The 23,189-nt window shown below is 35.7% G+C and overlaps 1 protein-coding gene across 50 annotated transcripts in view; it reads right to left on the reverse strand.

The window, feature by feature from the left end:
* Positions 1-23,189, reverse strand: part of LOC106168876 (protein 4.1) — a 33,851-nt gene that overhangs the window by 8,772 nt on the left and 1,890 nt on the right. For 14 of the 50 annotated variants that reach the window (XM_087009662.1, XM_087009572.1, XM_087009486.1 and 11 more), the window contains exons 2-17: positions 21,789-21,862; positions 18,933-19,163; positions 15,441-15,545; positions 14,794-14,836; positions 11,928-12,003; positions 11,245-11,289; positions 8,985-9,158; positions 8,625-8,712; positions 8,198-8,350; positions 7,871-7,968; positions 7,372-7,553; positions 6,043-6,084; positions 4,781-4,878; positions 3,978-4,115; positions 2,330-2,398; positions 1,594-1,779 (exon numbers count right to left, since the gene is read on the reverse strand). In XM_087009662.1, coding sequence (XP_086865788.1) covers positions 1,594-1,779; positions 2,330-2,398; positions 3,978-4,115; positions 4,781-4,878; positions 6,043-6,084; positions 7,372-7,553; positions 7,871-7,968; positions 8,198-8,350; positions 8,625-8,712; positions 8,985-9,158; positions 11,245-11,289; positions 11,928-12,003; positions 14,794-14,836; positions 15,441-15,545; positions 18,933-19,163; positions 21,789-21,833 — 1,773 coding nt within the window. In that variant the 5' untranslated portion in view covers positions 21,834-21,862. Of the gene's footprint in view, positions 1-931; positions 1,046-1,593; positions 1,780-2,329; positions 2,399-3,977; positions 4,116-4,780; positions 4,879-6,042; positions 6,085-7,148; positions 7,319-7,371; positions 7,554-7,870; positions 7,969-8,197; positions 8,351-8,624; positions 8,713-8,984; positions 9,159-11,244; positions 11,290-11,927; positions 12,004-14,793; positions 14,837-15,440; positions 15,546-18,932; positions 19,164-19,917; positions 19,941-20,102; positions 20,126-20,186; positions 20,350-21,788; positions 21,863-23,189 lie in introns of those variants that run through there. The other 36 variants (XM_087009612.1, XM_087009577.1, XM_087009600.1 and 33 more) reach the window with 19 other exon arrangements.

Below are 23,189 nucleotides of genomic sequence, written 5' to 3' on the forward strand. Positions count from 1 at the left end.
AAAGTGTTCATCATAAGTGAAGTAATATATCTGTTTGTTATATATATACACATATATGATATATACATAAGGACCCATGCTTATATATATGTCAATAGTAGTAAACTTGCACAAGCTGTGAATAATACACCAAAAAGCAATGCATTAGTTCCAAGGGAAATTCTGTGGTATGTTACATTATTTCAACACTCAAAAACAAAACAGCAAATCTGCTTTGGAAGTCCAACATGTCAGCTCCAATATTCCATGCAATAAAATGTAAAACCTGAAATTTGCAAAGGACAAGAAGTTTCAAGAAACTTACTTTTGTATCTCGAATAGTTGATTGGCCCACAAAAAAGTAAATATATTGAAAAGTAATGAATACTTACTTAACATTAATCTTTCTAAAAATTATATTTGTTATTAATAAAACGCAACAAGAATATAGATACAAAATTCCAACAGGGATTCGAGATAAAAAAGTCCCATCTTTTCTCCTTTCCCACATTCTGCCTAAGCATATTTACATGGAAATTGGGCAAGGAATAGTTAGCTATCAGAGCAGGTGAGGTGAAAGTCCTAGATAATAAACAGATGCATAAATATATAAATATGCATATATACACATAGGGTTAGCATCCCAGCAGAAAGCTGTGAGATGATATGTATTTTATAAGTAAAGACAGTGAATATATATATTTGTGAATATCGTTCAAGAAGTATTCCTTGCCCAACTTAAATTGGATATTCATATATGTCTCCCTAGGAAATATATATATATATACATATGCTTCTAAGTTTTCATATATCAATCACAGATATTCATATAGAATGCAAAAAGGGATGTGCGCTACTATAGGGGGCACTAGTATGATACCACAATTAATAGACAATCAGATAATGCAAAGGCAAGCCCCACCACCTATCTCTACTCTGATAGTAGCGCCACCTTTATCTTTGCATCCTCGTCATCCAGGTCCTCCCCCATTGCTTTGGGAGTGGTCGGAGGGATGGAGTCCCCTCGCTTGTAATATGCAACACCATCCTGACTGAGGTTGACACCCTACAAATTCAAGAACCATGCAGTATGTTAACTCAACAAACCAAGGCATTAAAATAAATTTAAAAAAAGAACACACAACACAACAAAACACAATACATATATATGACAAGTCATGATCAGCAAATGTCAAACCCTATATAAAAACCCAGCAGCACCTTCTGAACAGTTCAACTTCTAAACTGCTAAAACAAAACAAACTGATGAAAAACGCATGCCATGCTGAAAAAATGCAAAATACTTTAGTCATCAGGGGTTGAGTGACATTACTTTTGGAAGACCTTCACATGGAGCAAGTCCACGGAAGAAATCTTCCAAAGTCAGTGTAGTAAACACACCACTGTTAAGTCAAAGCCAAAAATAGTTTCATGATACGAGCACAAAGTATAGTTCTAAAGCTGATATCAAGATACATTTTCCAGTGCACTGACAAAACAGTGGTCAATGGGGGCACTCTGATGATTGAAAAATGCGTAAATCACTGCTGCAAGCGTCAAGACGTCATCCATATTGTGCTGCTACACACGGAGCCAGCATGCAATGCTGCACACCTGCGGAGTGGCATCTAAAGAGTCTGATCCAGGGGTTCCTGGGGAGCCGGTGCCAGACCCAGGCGATCGCGGTGGCACGCTGCTTAAACCAGCAGCACGTAGGGGGGTGCTAGTGTAATAGTCTCTAATGGGTGCACCACCTCCACCCCCTTCCCCTTTGCGTGTAAGGGTGGAGGTTTTGGGGCCCTACATGAAGCAATGTAGAAGTATATATCATTATTGCTGCCTACTGTGCATCATTGGCACTATTATAACAGCTAATCCCATTACAAATAAGAGATTCCTCCTCAACAATAAGCACACAATTTTAGGAGAAAGGATCTCTTCTTTGCAATAAGATTGTCTCATGTGGTATTAGTTTCTGCATGCTTTTCTTACGTTTTTGCTGCACATTTTGCCACTGAGAAAAATCTATATTATTTATTTCACAACATTTCTTTTTTTACAGAAAACTGAACATATAAACACTAAACAGACATGTCTTACGCAAAAAGAAAATAAATTATCATGCACATTAATTTTTTTTAGACATGTCTAATATAAATGATAAATTTGTAATCCAACATGCATAATTTAGATACAAGTTTTGAACAAACAAGTACACTTTTACAGAATTCAATTTGCCAGTGGGCTCTAAGTAATTCATACTTCAGATAATCTACACCAAACTGATTGGGTGCAATCAACTGAGTACATGAATATAAACAGCAGCATGCAGAAAACAGTGAAAAGTCACCGTAGTTTTCAGTTCCACATGGTCAGTGTATGCCTGGCCTCCTGGTGGGTGGTAACCTGGTGCCCCCAGCTAGAATAAAATCAAGAGCCAGATACTGGGTTAGTTCTTATATTTGATAAGGAGGAGCCCTCCTTGAACATGGACAGACGTAAGCTACACCATGCATTTGTTGAGGTAGCAGTCACTAAGAATGGGATCATGGCATGCAGTGGTATCTTCAGGTATGTATGACCAGCCATTAAATTTCACTGACTCAGTCTGTGGCAGCAACCCTGAGAATACATAGTGTGATTAGTTTGATGACTCAATACAGTGCAGCCTATGAGATGTTATGTTTTTTTTTTCTGCTGGTCTCCACGGCAGCTCATGTATAGCATTACAACATTCTGAAAGCTATAAACATGTCAGGTTAGTAATACTATATGTTCAGCAGTACATTTATGTAATCATCTAAATACAAACTCTCATCACAGTCAGGCAACAAAGAAGGCAACTGGCAGCATGGTAAGATGCAAATAAATCTGGGATATATCTCTATTAGCATCTATTTGACAGGCTATAAAAAGGCTGGGCAAGTGAAAAAAAAAGTGGATACAGTGCAATTAAGCCAGGTTTGTGATGGGCAATCTCCCCTAAACCAAAATAAAAATGTATTTTGACTTCAAGGTGATAAATAAAGGAGACATTGAAATTATGATAATAGAAATAGTGCAAGAACAATTAAAGGGTCGCGCATTTGTGTTTGCCCTGTAAGCATATCAAAGCTAACCAACAACCAGCAAGCAGTGAATTATCGTGCAATACACATTAATTTAGAAAAAAAAAAAGACAATTGAAAGTTATGCACCTGCATCTGCTAAGCATGCAATTAAAGGAAAAAGGCTTTTAGCAACCATATTGCAATGTACCATTAACCATAACTATAACCATGCGTTAAGAGCTTTTAACAATATGTATGCAGATAAACTATCAAGTAATTTTAGATTGAAGAAAAAAAGTTTTTGAGAGTTTATGGCAAATGAGAGTAAAAAATGCTGCTAATGCTCAGAATAATCACACATTCAAGCACAGTTAGTCATTCACATCAGTCAAATAAATATTCAACACAGTAAAATAACGATCAAACTAAGTAAATATTAGCATGTAAATGGGAACATTTAGTCACAAAACTCAACACACATTAGTTAAAGTAACAAAGACTGAGAATTCACTTCAAAAATAAGTGTTAAATGCACCACAACACCAAAATTGCCTTAGATTAATCATAAAACATTAATATTGTCATTACTTATGTTAATATGCTATAACTTATGCAAGTCAATTAATATGTTACCAGGCAACCACAACTGCTCTGGGACACTGAAGGCATTTGTGCATGAAATTGAGCATGCTAAAAACAAGGGCAGCTTTGAGCTAATCAATTATCTTTAAGAACTCAAAAACAAGTTTTGGTAAGGAAATATTACAAGGCACTATGTCAAAAAGGATTAATTTTTTTATAAGGGAAAAAAAATCACAATTCAGTGGTGTGCAATTCAATTCCAAATGCTCTTCAGGTGGTGCATGTGATTTTGTTTCTCAAAACTTGGGTATGTAAAAATAACTCAAAAGAAAACTCAAATGAAACTGAAAGATAGTATGTAGCAACCTGCTGATGTGCCAGATCTTTTGTTGTCAAGACATAATATTCTTTCTTAGTATCAGCCGAGCCAGGTGGGAGTTTGTATTGGGGAAGGTTAGAGTCTGGTGTCTGCATACGCTCATCTTCCTGTGCAGCAGCACGAGCCTAAGTAAATCAAATATAGGCGGCATACACAACATGCATTAGTCACTTGTTCCAAACAAAACTAAAAAAAAAAATAATAATAATAATGATAAACAAATAAAAAATTGAAAAAAAAAATGCAAGTCATACAAAGATTAAAACTGAAAGCCAACTCTATTAACACAAGATGCATATTAATGGAGCCACTCCTAATGCTCAACGCTAGTACAAATGGTCCAAAAAAAAAAAACTTTTAAGATTCAAATTATGAATCTACCACAGATATGGGGACTAACCTGAACACAACACATAATTTCCTTAACAAATGTTAAGAGTAAAGTACTGTATGACACTATTCATACCAAACAACTAGGTAAAAGGCATAATTAGTTTTGGACAGATTTGCTTTTAAGGAGGTCTCTGAATAACTAGTTTAAAAAGAGCCATGCATCTGTAGCCATTCAAAAACTTTTTTAAAACTAGATGTTTTTTACAAAAGAAAAACATAGAGAAAAGACTGTTACAACTCAGATACAACAATGAAACTGAAAGGGACAAAAAAAAAAAAAAAAACTCATGAACTGACCATTTAAGTAAAACAGTGATATACAAACATTTTCTTCGTGATCAAGAATAATTAACAAAATGCCAATACAATAACACCAATACATATCAATGGTAATTACCTCTTCCCCAGGTCTCAGACGTCCTCCCTGTCCAGCTTCATCCTCTGCCAAGGAAGGTGTACGTGCGTTGGCACGATCTGGATGGCCATAGCCAATAGCTGTACAAAAAACAGGGATGTTTGTTTCATGGGATCCATAATTTAATACATTGTGTATCTTATTCATTTAAACCATCTTGAGATTTTAATGATGAAAATACATTAAACAGTACACAGTTGCACTCAATTACACCAATGTGAAGTTAATACTATTTTCTACTTCAGTCTTTCAAAGGAAAGCTGTCATCTGCAAAATCAATATCATGTTTTTTTATCATTACACGTTTCTTGCACAACCACAAAAAAGTTCCAAAATTATGTTGATAGTAATTAGTGGTGACAACTTTAACAAAAGCTTCAAAAGAAAGGAGAACAATAAAAATCAAGCAAACAAAAAGAAAACTTTCATTTTTTCACTTTTCATTATTTTTTATAAAATAGGCAGTAAGCAAAGACTGTTTACTGGATGACTGCAAAAAGCTTTAACAAAATCACAAGGGAAATCTTTGAAAGAAAGGAATATGATATCATTTTTTAAATCCAGTTTAAAGTGGAGGTTCAAATTAAATTAAAAACAGATTATCAGATCAATCTGAGGAAATTGTTAGTAATGTCACATCAAAGAAAGAGAAAGAAAAGGAATGTAAACCTAAGCCTTTCACATCAAACATATATTAACACAAGACATAAAACTATGCCAGTTATATGCCTTGAAAAAAATCTCAAAGCCATCTCATAACAGTAAACTAGCTATTTTCTTCATGAACACTGCAAAAGAAAAACCAAATTGCTCTAAATCTGAAAATTGGTTGGAGACAAAATAACACTTCTGGGATGAACAAGGGTACAACATATCATGCACTGTATGATCTCTTCTCACAGTTCTTCAAAAAGAACTCTATAATGACTAATAACAGATGCCAACTGACTGTTTCTTCTAAACAGGGAACCATCCTAATGGGAAAAAAATTATCCATGCACCACCAAAAGACAAATTGTGTGCATTTGGCACAACAGCTGTAGATGTTCCAATAGTCACATATATATATATATATATATATATATATATATATATATATATATATATATACAGTACTGCCGTTAACCTCAGCCTAGATGTAATGTGTGATGAACTCATTAACCACTAGCTGAATGAGTCACCCCTGAGGAACCCCTTAGCTGTTGTGCTAGCACTGAGGCTCCATGCACCAGTAAAAGGTCTACCTGACTGATCTGGGTTTTCAGATGTATTATATGGCTCCGACTCTGCAACAGCCAGGAAAACAAGGCATCAATACAAAATTTATACACAAGGAATTCTCCCCGCTGAATAATATATAAATAAATTGGGAATAGTCCGGGTGAAGATGTTAATCACAGCATTTCCGGTTTTGAGAAAACTACCAACAGAAAAGGACGATGATAATTAATGAAAAGTTACCAATACTTTAAAACCAAGGACAGTCATCTCCAAGAGAGATGCCTGCATTATCTAATTAAAGGGAGAAGGGAATACTTGAAACCCATTAAATTAGGACCTACAACAAACAATAAACTGACAGTAAAAAATGGACAAATACTGAAAGACTAGGATACACAAAACAATAGCCTCTTTCTTCTCATTCACAAACATTTTGACCTTGAAATCCAATGCATTCAAACGCAGGTCAATTTCTATTCATGCTCTTTGCCTGAAACCATGCACCTCATGATACCAAATCACTGAGAGAACTTATAAATTGTTCCTAATCCACACAAATATCGACTTCACCATGATAATGAGGGGCAAACTAAGGGTGTTAAATGATTAAATCAATGGCCTTGGATTGATAAAACTGTCCGTTAAATAGTGCATACTGTCAGGGAAGAGAAACTTAAATCAAACTGTGAGGACTCAGATGACATTTTGTGAGATATGAAGGAAAGGATAGCAACCTACCTGAATAAAGTACAGTACAAATCATACCAGAGAAAGTTTATCAACGCCATCACCATGATCAATAAGATATTAAAATTGTATACAGTAAAGAGACAGATTTCTGAATACTGAGATCATTAGTTAAAAGGATGTGATTAATAGATCACTAACATCCAAATGTGGATGGATTAGAGAAATCTTAGAGGAGTAAAGAGAGATTAACAGTTGAGAACAAGAGTGTTCATGTGAAATCATCAATATCATCATCAGACTGTGATATTAAATCAGTTTAAGTGGAATTAAATACTGCTGATCCATGATTCTATCTATGTAAGTGTGCCAAGCAATCTTGAACGTGTCCCTTCACCAGGCAAAGCAGCCCAAAACCAAATACCATCAAAAACTGTCTCACCCCCAGGCATGGTTCGTCTCTTGCTGGCAGCACGCTCAAAGCGCGGCTCAGCACGGTCAATAAGGGCAGATGCCTTTTGAGTTTGATGCTGAGTTCGTCCAGAGTATCGGTACCTTGAACCGAAACCTGGGAACATCCTTCTGTGCTGGGGTGCCTCGGCTTCCTTAAGTCTAAAACATAAAAATCAGACACCAGGTGAAAATGCATGCTACATACAACTCACCATCCATACTCCGTGTAGTAAGCCGCTTGCTAGCAGCGCGCTCAAATCGAGGCTCTGGGCGATCGATGAGAGCTGCTGCTTGGCGTGTTTGGTGTTGAGTGCGTCCAGAATATCTGAACCTTGACCCAAAGCCGGGGAAGGTCAACGGCATTCGGGCATTAGGTGGCTCTGGCTCCTTTAGTCTGCAAAAGCAATTTCAATACAACCACCACCACTTCGTTTAACTCTTTAGATTGCAGTACATCTCCACTGAATACAAACCTTTTTTTTTTTTTACATTCATAACTATCTTGTATTGAATCTTGCTGGGTAATCTCATCAGCAAAAACTGCTATCAGAAATATTCCAAACCATAGCCCTGGTGGTCATTCCTGACAAATACAGACACAACCCTATGTGTCATCAATACATGAAAGTGAATGTGTGGATTACAAAACAAAGCAATCTTGAAGCATTACAAAATTTTGGTGAACAGCAGGAAAGGGCTTTTTCTACCTACCTAAAGAAAGTATGATGTTCCACACAAGTTTTCCAGAGGCGCTTGGCTAGGCGGTGATTAGCACACTTGAATCCAATGGTGTTTTCAAATTGCTCAAACTGCAAAATATTAAAGATATTATTATTTCAACTTCCCGAGGCAAGCCAACAAACAAGAGAATTATACTCAAAAACATTTTTACAAAAAAAAAAAAAAATCAATGACAAAACCCCAAGGCGAAATGTCTTAATCCCATGGGTTGTCAACACAGAATCAAGGTCCTTTTTTTAAAATACTGGATAGTTTGGTTCTAAAATCAATAAGCACAAAAGAAAAAGAACTACTTACCTCTCCAGGCCTGATTTTCACATAGAAGTTGGATCTTTTGTAGGACAGTTTAAGAATCTTTGGCCAAGCAAAACGGTTTATCCTCAGTTTTTCTCTGTAGACCAACAAGCCACTGGCGCAGACTCCCAGTGTGATGTCCACCAACTCAGAGTCCTGTGCGTTTTAAAAAGAAACAACTTTCATAAACCTGACCAAATATCAGAATATTGTTTAAAATATAAACACATATATTTCAATATATTTCAATTTCAATTTTAAAATGGAAAGTGCAAGTCCATCATAGAATCAAATAACAGTGAACCCTTTCAAATTCATGCAGCCTTAGTTTTGCCTTTGGAGTTAAATTGTTGTCAAAATTCTACATTTCTTAAATCATGTTCCAAAGAAGAAACATTTGCCAACTCCCAGCAAGGAAAAGAGTATTTACCCTGGCTTGATGCAGATCTACTCCATACATTGCCAGCTTCTTGCTATTTTCTAGGAAATGCATCTCGGCCTCAGCAGGAGTCTGGCCCCTAGAAATATCAACAAAGTTCCGCTAAAAACTAATTATTTACCATCTTTTACTGTTAAAATATCCAACAACACAGAAGTTTTATGCGCAGTTTAGAATATTGTATACAACCTCAACCTGATATATGGAAAATTTTGAACAATATGTACTAATTCCAATTAACTAAAATGACCAAAAGTTCTTTATCTATTTTGAAAAAAAAATATTATCTTTTACATACTATGTCAGAATGTATTTACAAGTAGTTTCATGTCTGACAAGGAATCTGCTTACTTGTGTGTTTTGTGAAGGTCTGCAATCTTCTCCAGAAGTTCATTGGTCTGATTGGGTGCGAAACGGAAGTCCTGGATATATTTGACACCCTGTTCATCAGGGTCGTAGTCCCCAAGCTCCGACTGAACTGTGTAAGAACCCAGCAAGGCATGAGTCACAAATGAGCATGGCAGTCTGGAAAACAGTTTAAAAATATGAGTTTAAGTAAAATTACTTTAAAAAGATATAGACTAAACAATAAATAAACAAAAAATGGCAAGTAATGCAATAAGCACTTAAAAGTATAACAAAACCCTTTATATGGAAACCTTGAATTTTTTTCAGATTGAAATGTCCTACTCACAAGAGATTTATTCTACAAAGCTGCTGCCATCAGCCATATGAAACTAAATGGGCATAACTTCTTTGTTATACCATCCATTAAATCTAAATGCAAACATCATGAAAAAAAAGCTGTGCAAATGAGGCTATCAAGTAGCTGTAGCTTGTTCACTTAGCCAATACAGATACAATCCACACTACTAAATTAACTAGAGCATGAAAGATTTACAGTAATGGAAAAACATAAAGCCAAAAGCATGAATATAGGCCAACAATAATGAGATATATTTATGCAATCTAGAGACACACCCCTCTGTAGTAATTATTTCACGTTTCGCACAGCACAGGTACTTCACATTTTGCTCATTTATTGAGTTAAACAAGTGAATGCACAACCTGTATGCATTCTTAATCAGAAATATTTCGGGTTGAAACGCCTTATGACCAGAGGTCTGGAGCCAACTTAGGCAGAAAACTGCCAAGACAGAAAATGGAAAATTTTAAATCAAGTCCAGTTAATGCATTAGGAAGCATTCTGCTGCTAATGTCAGCACAAAACATTTACATTGTAAAATAATCATTAAAACCATATCAGTAACAGTAGATCAGTTAAGACAGATTTCCAATTCTTAGTTATTTCTCACTAATGAACCAATGGTCTTCCCCTTGTGAATTGTTCCATCGATCCCTCCGTAAAGAACAGAAGCCCCTCAAGCTTCAAATTATGCACAACATGGTTTTCAGCCGAGTTAACTGCAAGAATCATAAGGCCAACAAAATATGCTATATCCCGCTTAAATGATTTGCTGTGCCACTAAATTCATCACACACATCTGTTCACTCAATTTATATCAAACTTGCTTACTTCTCAATCGAATTAAATTGCTTTAATTAGATCAAATAAAAGCTTTATCAGCATGGCTTTATAAGACCACACCCTAACAAAAATTCTTTGCATGATATCATGATCAATGACTTGGGTTATACATATTCCCATGTAGAACTCTTCTTAGTTCTGGTTGCCATAGCAATGTTTCTGCCTAATAGTGATCAAGCCTTGCTATCCCGCTTCACAGGTCCCATTTACTCAGTGGAAAATGATTCATTTGACACTAATGTGTCATTAATTTTTTCGAGGTTCTCTCTGCCCAGCTTGCTGAAGCCTCTTCCAGCAAATGTTAAGGGCTCTGCAGTGATATGCTGTTCAACATGGTTCTATACCAGTAATATATGAAATCATATGGCAATTTCACCTACTACAACCCAAATAATAATTATACCCTCCCAGAACTGCACCTGCCAAAGAAATAAAGGTTTTGGAGAAAAAAAATCTAAATCAAATGATATGTTCTAATTATTTATCTAATTCAAGTCAACAGTCCATATAAAATGTCCAGTCTTCCCAATAAGAAGTTCCCTTTTTTTCTCTTCTTTCTCACTGAACCTCCTCCCAAACTATATGCCACAGTTAATCTAATTATGTTCTTCTTCCAAACACTATGACCTTTAGGTTGAGTTGCACCGATCAGTAAGTCAACCTTAGCTCCTAATGTTTCTCTATACTGAAAGTACCCTCATGTTTATTTCAAGAATAATTGAAGCAAATTAATTGCAAATATTGCACAGCCTTGAAATTGCTTGAAGTCAAAACAATGAAATATTGAAAAAAGCAAGAAAAAAGATGACAGCAAAAGACCTTTACTTCAGTCATTCTCATTATTTGAAAAGTTTTCATGTTCTGTCACAAAGTATCCTCCGAAACTAATAACTTAAACCTTGAAAAACTCTCATGACTTTTCATTTCCGTTCTATCAAAGCCTCTCAATCTACAATTTCCAACTTTGAAAACCAGTTATTTCCCGTGAAATTGCATTAGGTTCAGATTTAACTGAAATGTGTCTGTGCTACAATTCCATTAAAGTTGTCTTAAAATACTTACTTGCCACTTAAGATGTCATTTCTGACTTGCAGGCACAAATGATACCTGTAAAAAAGAAAAAGACAAGAATAAAGCAGCTGTAATGCTACATATAATGGTGCAATTTTGCCAGATTCCACCTAGCATTATTTCTAGATCAGTGCTGCATACATGGGATTACAATGATGTGATCTCATACAGAAAGAACGGCTGGATGAAGCTGTGGCCTTTGTGTTATTCTGACCCAACTTGCAATTATGAATACTGACATATCAAAAACAACAGCTGGATTATCATTGTGCAAAAGGTTCTCTGAGTCAGTTATATCATGGTGTTATTATTGGCATACAGATCAATAAAGGAGGAATTACTCATGTCAATTACCCCAAAAAACCAAGGATAAATATTGGACTTAACAGGAAACCCCCTACAGTGAACAAGGTGCCTGAAATAAAGCTGGAATAAAAGTACCATTTTTTTCTTGGACAACTGGATGTATTGTGCATTTGACCAAATCCTTCAATTAGGAAACTGAAAGTTCAAAGTGAATGGGGAATTGCAAACACTGTACACAGAATGAAATTTAAAAGAGCCTTGTTTCCTCAGAACTTCTAAGGATTAATTTGCCAAACAGATCCTCCAGAAAATAAATACATCTTCTTTGACTCTTGACAATTTTGTGAATTGTTTCTAGCCATAATTACCTGGTGAGATCTTCTGTTAGCTGGGAAGGGTCAGGAGGGTAGAACTTCACTTCAAATGCAAACACCCATGGCCCACCTGAAACACAACAGTGCAAACTGTACACTACTTTATATAATAATAATAATATGAAAGGAGTAAAAATGAATTAAGATTTTTGTAATTTTGACGCATGTTGTCTTTGTTAAGCATAAATGATTATACAGTTGGTTATAAATAATGACTACATGAAGGATGTTCAAATAAAATTGTATTTCTGTTATTCTAATATATGTTCTCATTGCAAAGTTGTTTGGTCTCAAACATTTCATTCCTTAAAACATTTAAGTGCTTATCTTCTCAATTCAATATATGAACCTAAATTTCAAAAACTTTAAATAGCCAAGTAAAATATTATGCACTTCTTGAGTCACATCCTTCTAAATGATTAGGAGACAATGACTTTTTCACTGTTATATGCATAACAAGGGAATATGAAACATTATATATTCATACTGTTCTGCGTAGAAACCCTCTACTTGTGGGAATGGCCCTAGCAGTCAGCCACTAGATGTTTTTTCCAATACAAACTGCACATGGTATCGTCATCAAGATGCCAAAAGGGGAACACACACTTGTGTGGAAGAGAAGTAGAAAATAACACAACCTTCCATCAAAGCTTTTTTTTCCTTACACAGGGAAACCTTCATTAAATGTTCCCCTTTTAACATTCAAAACATATTACATGGATACAAGTGGGCATTTCTTGTGCTTGGCAAAGATGGTTATAAAACTTACTCAACTATAACAGTACCATTATAGTTTTTCTCAGCACTACTTTCATGATCAAAAGATGTTTCTTTAATGTGCAGAACTACTTTATGGTGAATACATCTATGCAGGTTGAAGTCCCACCATAAAAACACCTTTACTGCCTACATATGCTGGCATCACATGGTAAGCCTATTTGTTTGCTGCAATAAAATGATTCATCCCAGTTTCAATATATGGGTTCAGTGAGCGCCATAACTGTCATTATGCCCCCTTCTGAGCTGCAGAGCAACCCTGGAACTCTTTTTGATGGGGTTATTTTCAACTACCTCTCGATAAAAGGTTGGCATTTAACTTAAGTTGGCAGGGTCTGAGAGCAAGAACCTGGAGTCTCTAAGCATGTGAGGCACTTGCTGATTATTCTGCCCATCTTAACGACCTATGGGGCCTTCATATCAATATATATAAGGGAAGACAGAGGAAAAATTCTAAAATGATTAAACATCTTTAAAAAGGGGGAGGTTCTCCTTCTAAAATAATTGGGTCTCGGTTGGCAAAGAATTTGACAGCCTTGAGACCTTCAATGTATTTCCAGCCTTGTACGATATTGAATTCATTTCCACCAGAGGAAAGCACTTTGTGTATGAAAGGCAGCTAATGATACAAAATGATGTCATTACTCACAAAGAATAATGGAAATGAAATGATCCATAAAAATGTAATTTAGAAGCCTTGTACATAATGATTAAGTGACTAAAAAGATATCTGCCAAGAAAATGTTTTTCAAAGAGGGTATTTTCAATTTATTTTAAAAGAGAAAGCTTAATTTACATGAATATTAGGGATTTTCAGAAAAACTGGATATGCCCTATTCCCAATAAAGTAATAAATAAGATCACCAACTTAAGCAAAACAGATATACGAAAAAACATTTTGAAAAACTCCTTTAGAGCATCAGTCTCAGTTACTTTCAAAAAACCTTTTGATCTGTGGCTAGACCATTTAGTAATTATTCTATACAGGACCCCTATGGTCAGTTCTTACATCCAGAGTAAGGTTCATCTACAGGGGTCTAATAGGCAACTAGCGAGAGTAAGCTAAGATTAGCTGCTTTTTTGCAATTAACCCTCACATAGGTTGACATTTTCCTTCAAACCAAAAGTTCCAGCAGTGGGTTGATATTGAAATTGTCCTTTGATACATAGGTTTTATATCTCAGTGCTAAAAAATAGACCAGCAGATAGCTAAAAAATATTGCAACATTTTGACTAATGCAATACGGAAAAATGACTTGAAAAAAAGATTAATGCAAGCCTCAAGAACTAGATATTATTTTATCTGAATAATCATTGGGTATGGCCAAACAAGTTATTTTTCAGCATAAAATCAACAAAAAGAAAAAATCAAACAATATAAACCTCAATTTAAATTTCCCTATCTGAACATCAGCCCAAAGATATCAAATTAAAAATATTCAAACAGACAATATATTATGTTCAGTATTTATCAATCTGATTTCAATTCCCAAAGGAGAAAAAAATTAACAGAATTCCTGGATTCTAAAATGCAACAGGTTTACCATTATATGGCATTACACCAGAAGACTGATGATACCACAGAAGACAGAGATGATTGGCTTATATGATGACATTCACAAAGATTTCAATCTATATCTTTCTAGCATGTCTGCATAATACATTATATTTTTTGGAAGATCAAAGAAATATCTGGGGAACTAAACATATTATCCATGCCCATCCATTCAAGACATTTTCCTTTCCCAATGGCTCAAACTATTACACCAAAAAAACAGCTGCAGGGACTGGGTATCATTCTTCTCAACTAACCTTAACCCAACTTTGACCTTTCAAGGGGAAAATAAGATTGTTCGCTTAATACACTTTTTTTCTGGCAACATATTTTTTAATGATGCATTTAATGCCCTTGAACTCTTTTCATCACTTTGCAATGTGTGCTAACACAATGTGAACTTTCATAATCCTAAAATATATGTTACTACCTGCTTCCAACAACATCAATGTTAACACAGATGGGAGACATTAAGACAGAAAACCAAATCCAATAGCTTACAACCATTAAGAAAGACAGTATACTTACTACGCATCTGTTTGCTTATTTTCTTATCCAAAGCCAACCAGTACTGAAATAATATAAAAACATGTACTTCAATGGTTGCATATAGAGTAATTTTTTATAAAACAATTAAGTAGGCAAGCAATAGATTTTTTTTCTTTTTGCCAAATAATACAACGCCAAGTGTGTTTTATCTGGAATAATTTCCATATCTAATACACTCTTTTATTTCATAACTAGAGGAAAAAAAAAAGCTTGATCCAGTGCAAGCCAGTTCCTGAAGTGCAAGCCTGTTAGCTGTGCTTGGCAGGTGTAAGTTACATCACAGCAAATTGGCTCTACCAGCATCTTCAGATTAGAAGGCCTTATGTGGGCAAGATTGCACCTTGCTCAAACATTCCAATACATCTCTGCATTTCACAGCTGACAAACAGACACATGTTTCAGGATGTCTGTTTAAAATATGTACATATGGAAAAAATACATATAAATTAACCCAATGCAAATACTAAGTATTCAAAGAGTGCCAGTTTAGCTTTATGTACATAATTATATTAACTAAGTCTCTATTAAAAGGCTAGGATTAATAAAGGTAAGGGGGTGCAAGATCAAACATGGCCACCTTTGAGAGGACACTCAAATTATAGCATGAAATAGAGTCCTTCACTTACCCGTGTGTCTGTGGCATCTCTGTAAGATATTCCAAAGTAATCTTTCTCTATAAGGTTTGCAGCTTCACATACTTTATCAAACAACACTTGCCCCTTTGCTCGTTTCTAAAAATAAAACAAAAAGGAAGCTGACATTAAATATTAAAGAAAACTAAAGGAAATATATATAATCCAAAATTTATATCATCTTGTACAATTCCTTAATAGAAGGTAAAGACAGCTACATAAAATTGGACCAGAATAAATTGCCAGTTTAATGGACTGAGGTGCCCTGCTGTTTTAATTTATCATATAACCCCGGGACCTATCTGTTATCAAGCACCACCTGTGTCTTCAGGGGGAAGAAACCATGAGTCAACTATGTTCTCAATTTTGTCACCTATAGCAACACACAGGTAGATAGTTCTGCCAGGACGAGGTAATAACGTGTTACAAGATTGTTAAGTATAGAAAAATAATCATAAAAACACCTGCAGCAAGCAATTTTGCACCATGCGCCTATTCTTAGCTGTCCAATCTCCAGGGTAATTGACAGTACATCATTTTTGATGAAGAATAATCAGTCTGAAGACCTTACTGCAAGTAAACACAGTTCTAAGATATCTTGCCAATGCTAGTACTTGCTATTTAATGCAAAACTTCTTTGGTTTTCTCAACCTCATGTCCACACAATAAGTGCTACAAATCATCTTTTCCACTAAAATACCCAACAACACTTTCTGTTACTCAAGGCTTTTCTCTTCTACTAATTAAAAAAAATGAAGAAGAGGTGGCTACAAATCTCTTTAAATAAAAGCAATATTAAGACCAACATTTTCAATAAATATAAATAGGCTTGATCAATTTGTTATGCAAGTATCTACTGACTGAAATCTTGTCAGTGCAAAAAAAGTGCTTCCTGCAGTGTAAACACTTCGTTATAGGCCAACAAGAACAGAACTAAAGACAGCCTCAAGGGACAGACTGACCCCTGCATGGACAAAGATTAAGGGCTTCTCCAACCTATGGGTCCATGAACCCATCAAATTACCATTATTCATGACACAGATATAGTGATGTCTCAACACAAATGGCTTTATTGGCTTCCAGTGCGAGATGAAAGAAACAGGTAGCATAAATACTCTACCTCTTTTTAAAAGACCCCGTAGACCACTTTGATGTATGTGAATGACAAATTCTTGATAAAAAAGCCTTGATATTACATCATTAAAAAGATCCTGATCTTAAATCTTAAGGCTTCAGGTAAAGCTTGTGCAGACAGAAATTTAAGTCCACATGGGCGTTTAAAACAACCTTCCTGATGCAGTTGCTGTAAGTGACCCCAAGCCTCCAGTGTCACCAATCTCTCCCACTCCATTCAGTCTTAATGGGAGGAGCATACTTGATTTACCCATTACTGAAAGAGAAATAGATGGGGTGCGTGCTGGTGTAACTGGTAGAAATGTGTAGGAGTGTGGGAACAAGAAGGGACCTTTCAACAAAACACATGCAGATTCTCTTTGTGATTCAAAGGAGGACTCCCTTATATGTGAAAAGGATTGGCACAGTGACAACAAAAGGGCTCATTAATCTCTGTCAAAATCAAATTATTTGATTTTATACCGTGCAACAAAAATACAGAACTCTATTGACCTCCAGTGACAATGCAAAAATTGCTATGATCTCACTTTCTGCTTTTCCACTGTTTGTCTATTTTTAGTCGGTTTAAAGTTTTAACATTTACAGAACACACTAAACAGAAACCGGACACAAAAACATTCATTAAAAAAAATCCAAGATTCCAAGTAACAGGTGTGGAGTGGACTGGATATGCAATAAAGCCATTTGTTGAGCCAAGGCAGAAATGTTCACAGCTGCACATACTTGGAGTGAAAAGGACACCCACTTCAGTGCCAGTGTGATTAATATTCCTTCTATCTACTGTATTGTTCACTTTGGCCTGTTAATGCTTCTTCATGACCCATAAATATCTTTTTTGAAACTAGAGATCCATTGGGGTAGCTTTATACTAAAATCAACCTAACCACCATACTTTGACTTCAGATAGACATCATTTCCTGTTTGCTGACTAAAAATATATTTAAAAATGCTTATCTCCCTATAGTTATAACAGAGCTCCTGTAAGATAAATCACTAAACTCTCTTTATCAGAAATAGTAAATCAGTGTTGTAAAAAGGCTTACATAAAGTTGATATCTAAATCTAACTTCAATTGTGAACAAAATTTAAAAAAAACTGTTATTCTTCTGAAAAATGGTCCCATTCTAATTCATCTGCCCTCAATTTCTCTTTTCACACTGTCCTTACTGTGCGATTTATCTCAGACAGCAAACTGAATTATTAACAACAACAACAACACACAAGCTCATTTTCATGGGGTTTTTTTTAATTAATGCTTTGGCTTAGTGCGCCATGTTTTGAACATGTTCAAGGCACTGTCCTGTGTGCATGAGTTACAGTAGTTGGCTAAAGTCCCGCTCTTGTGCCCATCTTTTATCATACCTGTAAATGTGCCAGATGAACTACATACAAGCCCTGAGCTGGGCTATCAGCACCAGAACTCCACAAGTCCTCGAGATGACTAAACTCTTAAATGCAAACAAATCACATTATCCTCTGAGAGGATTAAAGTCTGTGTCTGGTGTCATAATGGGCCTGGGATGGCAATTTTTTTTTTTTTAGATTTTTTGTTTAAGAATAAAATAAAATTTTTAAAGCAATGAAATTATTGGTTAATAAAAAACTATAATACTTGACAATTAATTCATCTTTTAATGTTTGAAACATATAACCATGCTAGAATGATTTCAGCTAGCTATCAATGAGTGGACAGGTGATTTGAACAAACGCAAACTCTAAATAATATAATACTAACAAATCAATATTGATTCCTTCAGCTCTGTCTCAGTAATATGACACCTAATGACCATGTGGCCATGTTATCCCTCGAACATGACTTCACTTCCAAATGGTTGATCAATACCAACTGAACCATGGCCATTCTCTCTTAACATTCTCTATTATGGAAAGTGGTGCTGTTATATATGCCTATTCATACATTACTGGGCTCATTAGATGGCTATTTGAACCTGTCAGTGAATATTACAGACTGGGAGTTTCATACCATCATGATCACTGAGAGACTAAAATACATATATCCATCAGAATCCAGGCAAGCAACACTTACAATAATATATCAGATAATCTCCACTTTAAATATTCTTTAAAATGTGATCATATCACTTGATGTGGTACGCAAAAATAATACACACTTCAATGACATATGAAACATTTTAATGTGCATGCTACATAACAATAGTCTGAAGTATGTTGGGAGATACTGGTAAATACAAAAATCAATACAGCTAGAAAATGCAATCGGCCAATATAGACTGACAAAATTCCATATGGATAACTCACACCTTTCAGATTCACCTATTACGTTACGGTTATGCTCGGCTGGAACATTCCAACCATCTCACATTCCCTTACCTCTACTTCAATTTCCTGATCCGTTCCATCTAGCAACAGCACCCTACAGGCCACCATCTTGGAGCTTCGTGTGGTAGGGGCTTTCTTGGGCGACTTTTCCTTTTCTTTCTTGACCTTTTCCTTTTTTGCTTTCTCTTTCTTAGGGCTGGGTTCAGCTGGGGGTGGAGTCTGGTCCTTGGGCTTTTCTTCTTCTTGGTCTACACTCTGCTGTGTGGTATCCAGGTCAGCCGGCTGTAATTAAAGAGGGGGACCCAAAATAAGCGAGCAACAACATTACTCGTGGCTCTATTGGAAGTACTGCGATCCAACTATGTTTGCACTCTTTGCGCAACAACTTGGCATTTAGTGGGATAATTACATGGCAATCTTATAACCTCTCCTGAAATTGTTTTGACAACAGATGCATATTTATGCAGTGCATTTTGGCAAACATGATATCTAAGAATATATAATATTGACTCATTTTTTTTAACGAAAAAGAAAATGGCACCAATATAAAAAGCAGACTACTGTAAACTTGGCTTTTTCTAGTTGGTACAATTAGTTTGATCAATGTCTTTTTGTGGCATCTTTTACCTGTGCTATAAGATTGGAGCCAGAGATAGGCCTGCAGGTCAAGTTACTTATAGCAATAGACTTCACCTGGCAGCATTTCTCACTGGCTTCAAATACAGGTAACACAGCAGTGCCACAATAGACTGAAATATGTTATTCCTACTCTAATACACACAGCATCACCAACTTGTCATCCATATAATTCTTGCTCTCATGTAACTCCCTTACATGACAAACCTTTTAGCTTGTAATATGTCAAGCAATGGCTGCTAGCTGCAAAGCCTGACTAGTTTAGTAATCCATTACATGTATTGATCAGCTGTAAAGTACACATGAGCAGAGAAGGTAAAACTAATTTTACTCATAAACCCAACAAAAGATCAATATACATTAAAATAAACAACTTATCACTAATCCTTCCCTGACCCACCTCATTTACACTGAAAATTATAACTGATAAGACACACGTCATGAATGGATCATTTGAAATTGTGACGGTTTAATGGAGGGCTGTATCTGACCTACCTGTGTACCCGGTTCTATATCTAGGTCACATACAACCTACCTGATATGTCTTCCCAATGTGGGACAGCACATTCCTGTCCTCTTACTCACCTGCTGCATGGAGAGAGAGACCCATAAGTATCAGAGGGCTACATCTATTCAAAGCCTGGACAATACAGATCACATCCCCCTTACCTGTGAACATCACACTATCAGTAATTCAAACATAAGAGATCCAATCAGAGGGCCTGATAAAGCTACAAAGGTGAAGGTTCTGTCAAGTTACATGTTTCTCCACTCTTATCTACCACCATGTTGTGTGACGTGGGGGCTGTGACATTATGTGACCGGACTATGAATGAAGCTGTCTCACTTCCAAAACATGCTCTTTGTTCTATGACAACAGGAAATACTGTACGTTCACAGTTACTGCGTCTTTCTTTAATATTATAAACATGCACTCCTTTGGGCTTTGGTTAGATTAAATGAACTTTTTTTCAAAAAGAAAGAGTGAAAGAAATTCATTTGAAAGTGAAAATAAAAGTATTTTCAGCTTCAGGTTGGCATACAAAGTTATTGTATAAATACCATTTCTCTATAAGGAAGGTTGCATATCACAAGCCTGAATGCACCGAAATGGACTATTTTTATAAACAAACTACAAACAGTAAATAGAAAAGCAGGGTTAATGAATATGGTTCAATAAAAACCTATCAACATACCCTTTAACCCACAACATCCAAATGAACTTCTAAATACCCAAATGGTAGGCAAAATACAGTTTATATTAGAGCCAAATCTATATAAAAAAAATTACTGATGAGCTTTTATTTAATAAATCTAACCAAATTGTCCCACTGGCAGTGTGTAGTATTCCAGAGCAAGAGCTTATCAAACAGGTAAATACGCCATTGAGAAATAATATGCCAAGGCATACTTCCCCTCTGGCCATGAAGGATATATTATTTGGAGTTCCTATCCACTCTATAACTCTATATAACAATATGAAATATACTTAACATAATTTTCCAACATACATAACAATAAAAGCAAACACATGTACATCATGTGGCAAATATTGCATCATTGAACAATGTACCCAGTCCCTGGTAATAGCTGTTAGCAATGCCAAGTGACTTGGGATTACTTCAACTGATATAAAATCAATTAAAATGTCTGTTCCATACCATCTGCTATGTTATCAGTGGTAGTTGAGAAAATGAGAAACTATCACATGAATACATGTACATTTTTTACAGATTTATTTTATGTATGAGGTATGGGTAGGGTATTACTTACTTCAATTGCTGGAAATAATTTTTTTGGATTTGACCATGTTTAAAAAAATTACTCAATTAGGTGTGCAGGTGTAAAGTTGCTTCCAGTTTTATGTTGTTCCATGCTACTTATCAAAACAGAAATATCAGGAGGATAAATCTTTCAGGAGATTTTATTACCATGAATTCTGCTAAAGGTACCTAAAATATCCCAATTATATTCTGAACTCACCTCTATAATTTAAAGCATTCACATTTTGGCAGAGATGGAGGGAGGGTTCATTGGTAGGGTTAGTTTCTTACCTTCTTCATGTAAAGTGTATACATGCCAATTCAATTACATAATCTTAAATCAGTTGAGGCTCACAAATGAGGAGTTTCATCTCAGCATGCCTCCTTCATACCTGAATTACCCCGAATGTAAGACACAGCATAGCACATAATATTATATTAGACAGTCTCACCTCTTTGTCTGTACTACACCTAATGTAAGAGATGCAGTATATTATATAAGTCTTACCTCTTTGCCAGGACTGTCTGGGATCTTTTCAGAATCATCTGCCATTGCTTAGGACTGGGGGGAGCTTGCGGGGCCTGCAATAGACAAATTGTTCTTATTTCAAATACAGGATTTCCTTTTTTATGTAATTTATTAGTCACTGTGTGGATACTACCTAGATCAGATAACTGAAACTGGATCATGTTATGAATAATCTGTTCTTATCAGCCATTCATACAAAGTGATATCACGCATTTCAGAGAGCTGGTAATAATGAAGGCTGCATTATTCTACCTTCTTAATTCAGTCACAAAGGGACTGATACTCATAAATAACAGATAAACACACAGCCACAACCAAATATCCTTGCAACAGTGAAGAGTGTCCTTTCCTCATGAATGAAAGCGAGACCAGGGCAGTATTTCATTTTTGAACAAGGTGTACAACACAGCTGCAGCACTTGAAAGCAAGAGGGGCAACAACTTTCCTGTGATAACATATCAGTTCTATTACTATCACTCATGAAATGGCAACACTAAAAGAAACTTTTCATTCATACATGGTCCAAATCAAAGAATGCGGACCCCTTATCACAATGTTAGAAACATTTCACGGATGGGACTGGGAGAAAACAGCACAATTTCACTTCTTATCATGGAAGTTTTAAAATCAAAGGCCAAGGAGCATTAACATACACATTTACCTTGCTCTAATTTGAATAAAGCATTAACATCTCTAAATACTAAGGTGTTGTACATCTGAAGTGGAATTATTAATTGAAAAACAACAATTTGAAAATTAAATTTACTAGTAATAAAAAAAAAGAAATGTTTGATACTCAAAGACCATCCAGCTTTTGGTATATAAGCAAAACCATATTACACACAAACCACAGAGAATACTTTTTGCAGTAAAGGCAATATTCAGTTCACCCCTTAAGAATGTGGCATGGTATTTATCCACTTGCAGCAGTATATATATCAAAGCAATGCGAGTTTCATTTTGCTTGTAAATGGGCATTTTCTTTTTACTAATATGCACAATGCATCCCACAGCAATTTGTTGACAAATATGAATTCCATACCGTCTAGACATGAGTATTACCAAGAATCAAGACCATGCAATATATCATACACTAGTCACAGAATGTTACTTATCTATGGAAAGGTTCACAAAGCATCAAAGCTCCATTGTGACACAGTTTCCTAGTGCTCTACAAAAAATCAATACAAAAATCACCACTGCACATGTGTCTTGAGTGAAATATAACGGTTGTGATGCATGCAGCAAGAGACGCTGGTGACTCATGCCTCTCCTTGACGCCCACCTTATTATTTGGTTTGTCAGGTTCATATAACACGCTCACATCTACAGTTATTAGGCTCCCAGGGTTTGAAAATATATAGCACCAGGTTTGAAATT

The sequence above is a fragment of the Lingula anatina genome, chromosome 1 (genome assembly GCF_051362555.1).
Source record: "Lingula anatina isolate TDL-2025a chromosome 1, LinAna3.0, whole genome shotgun sequence".
Classification (NCBI taxonomy): domain Eukaryota; kingdom Metazoa; phylum Brachiopoda; class Lingulata; order Lingulida; family Lingulidae; genus Lingula; species Lingula anatina.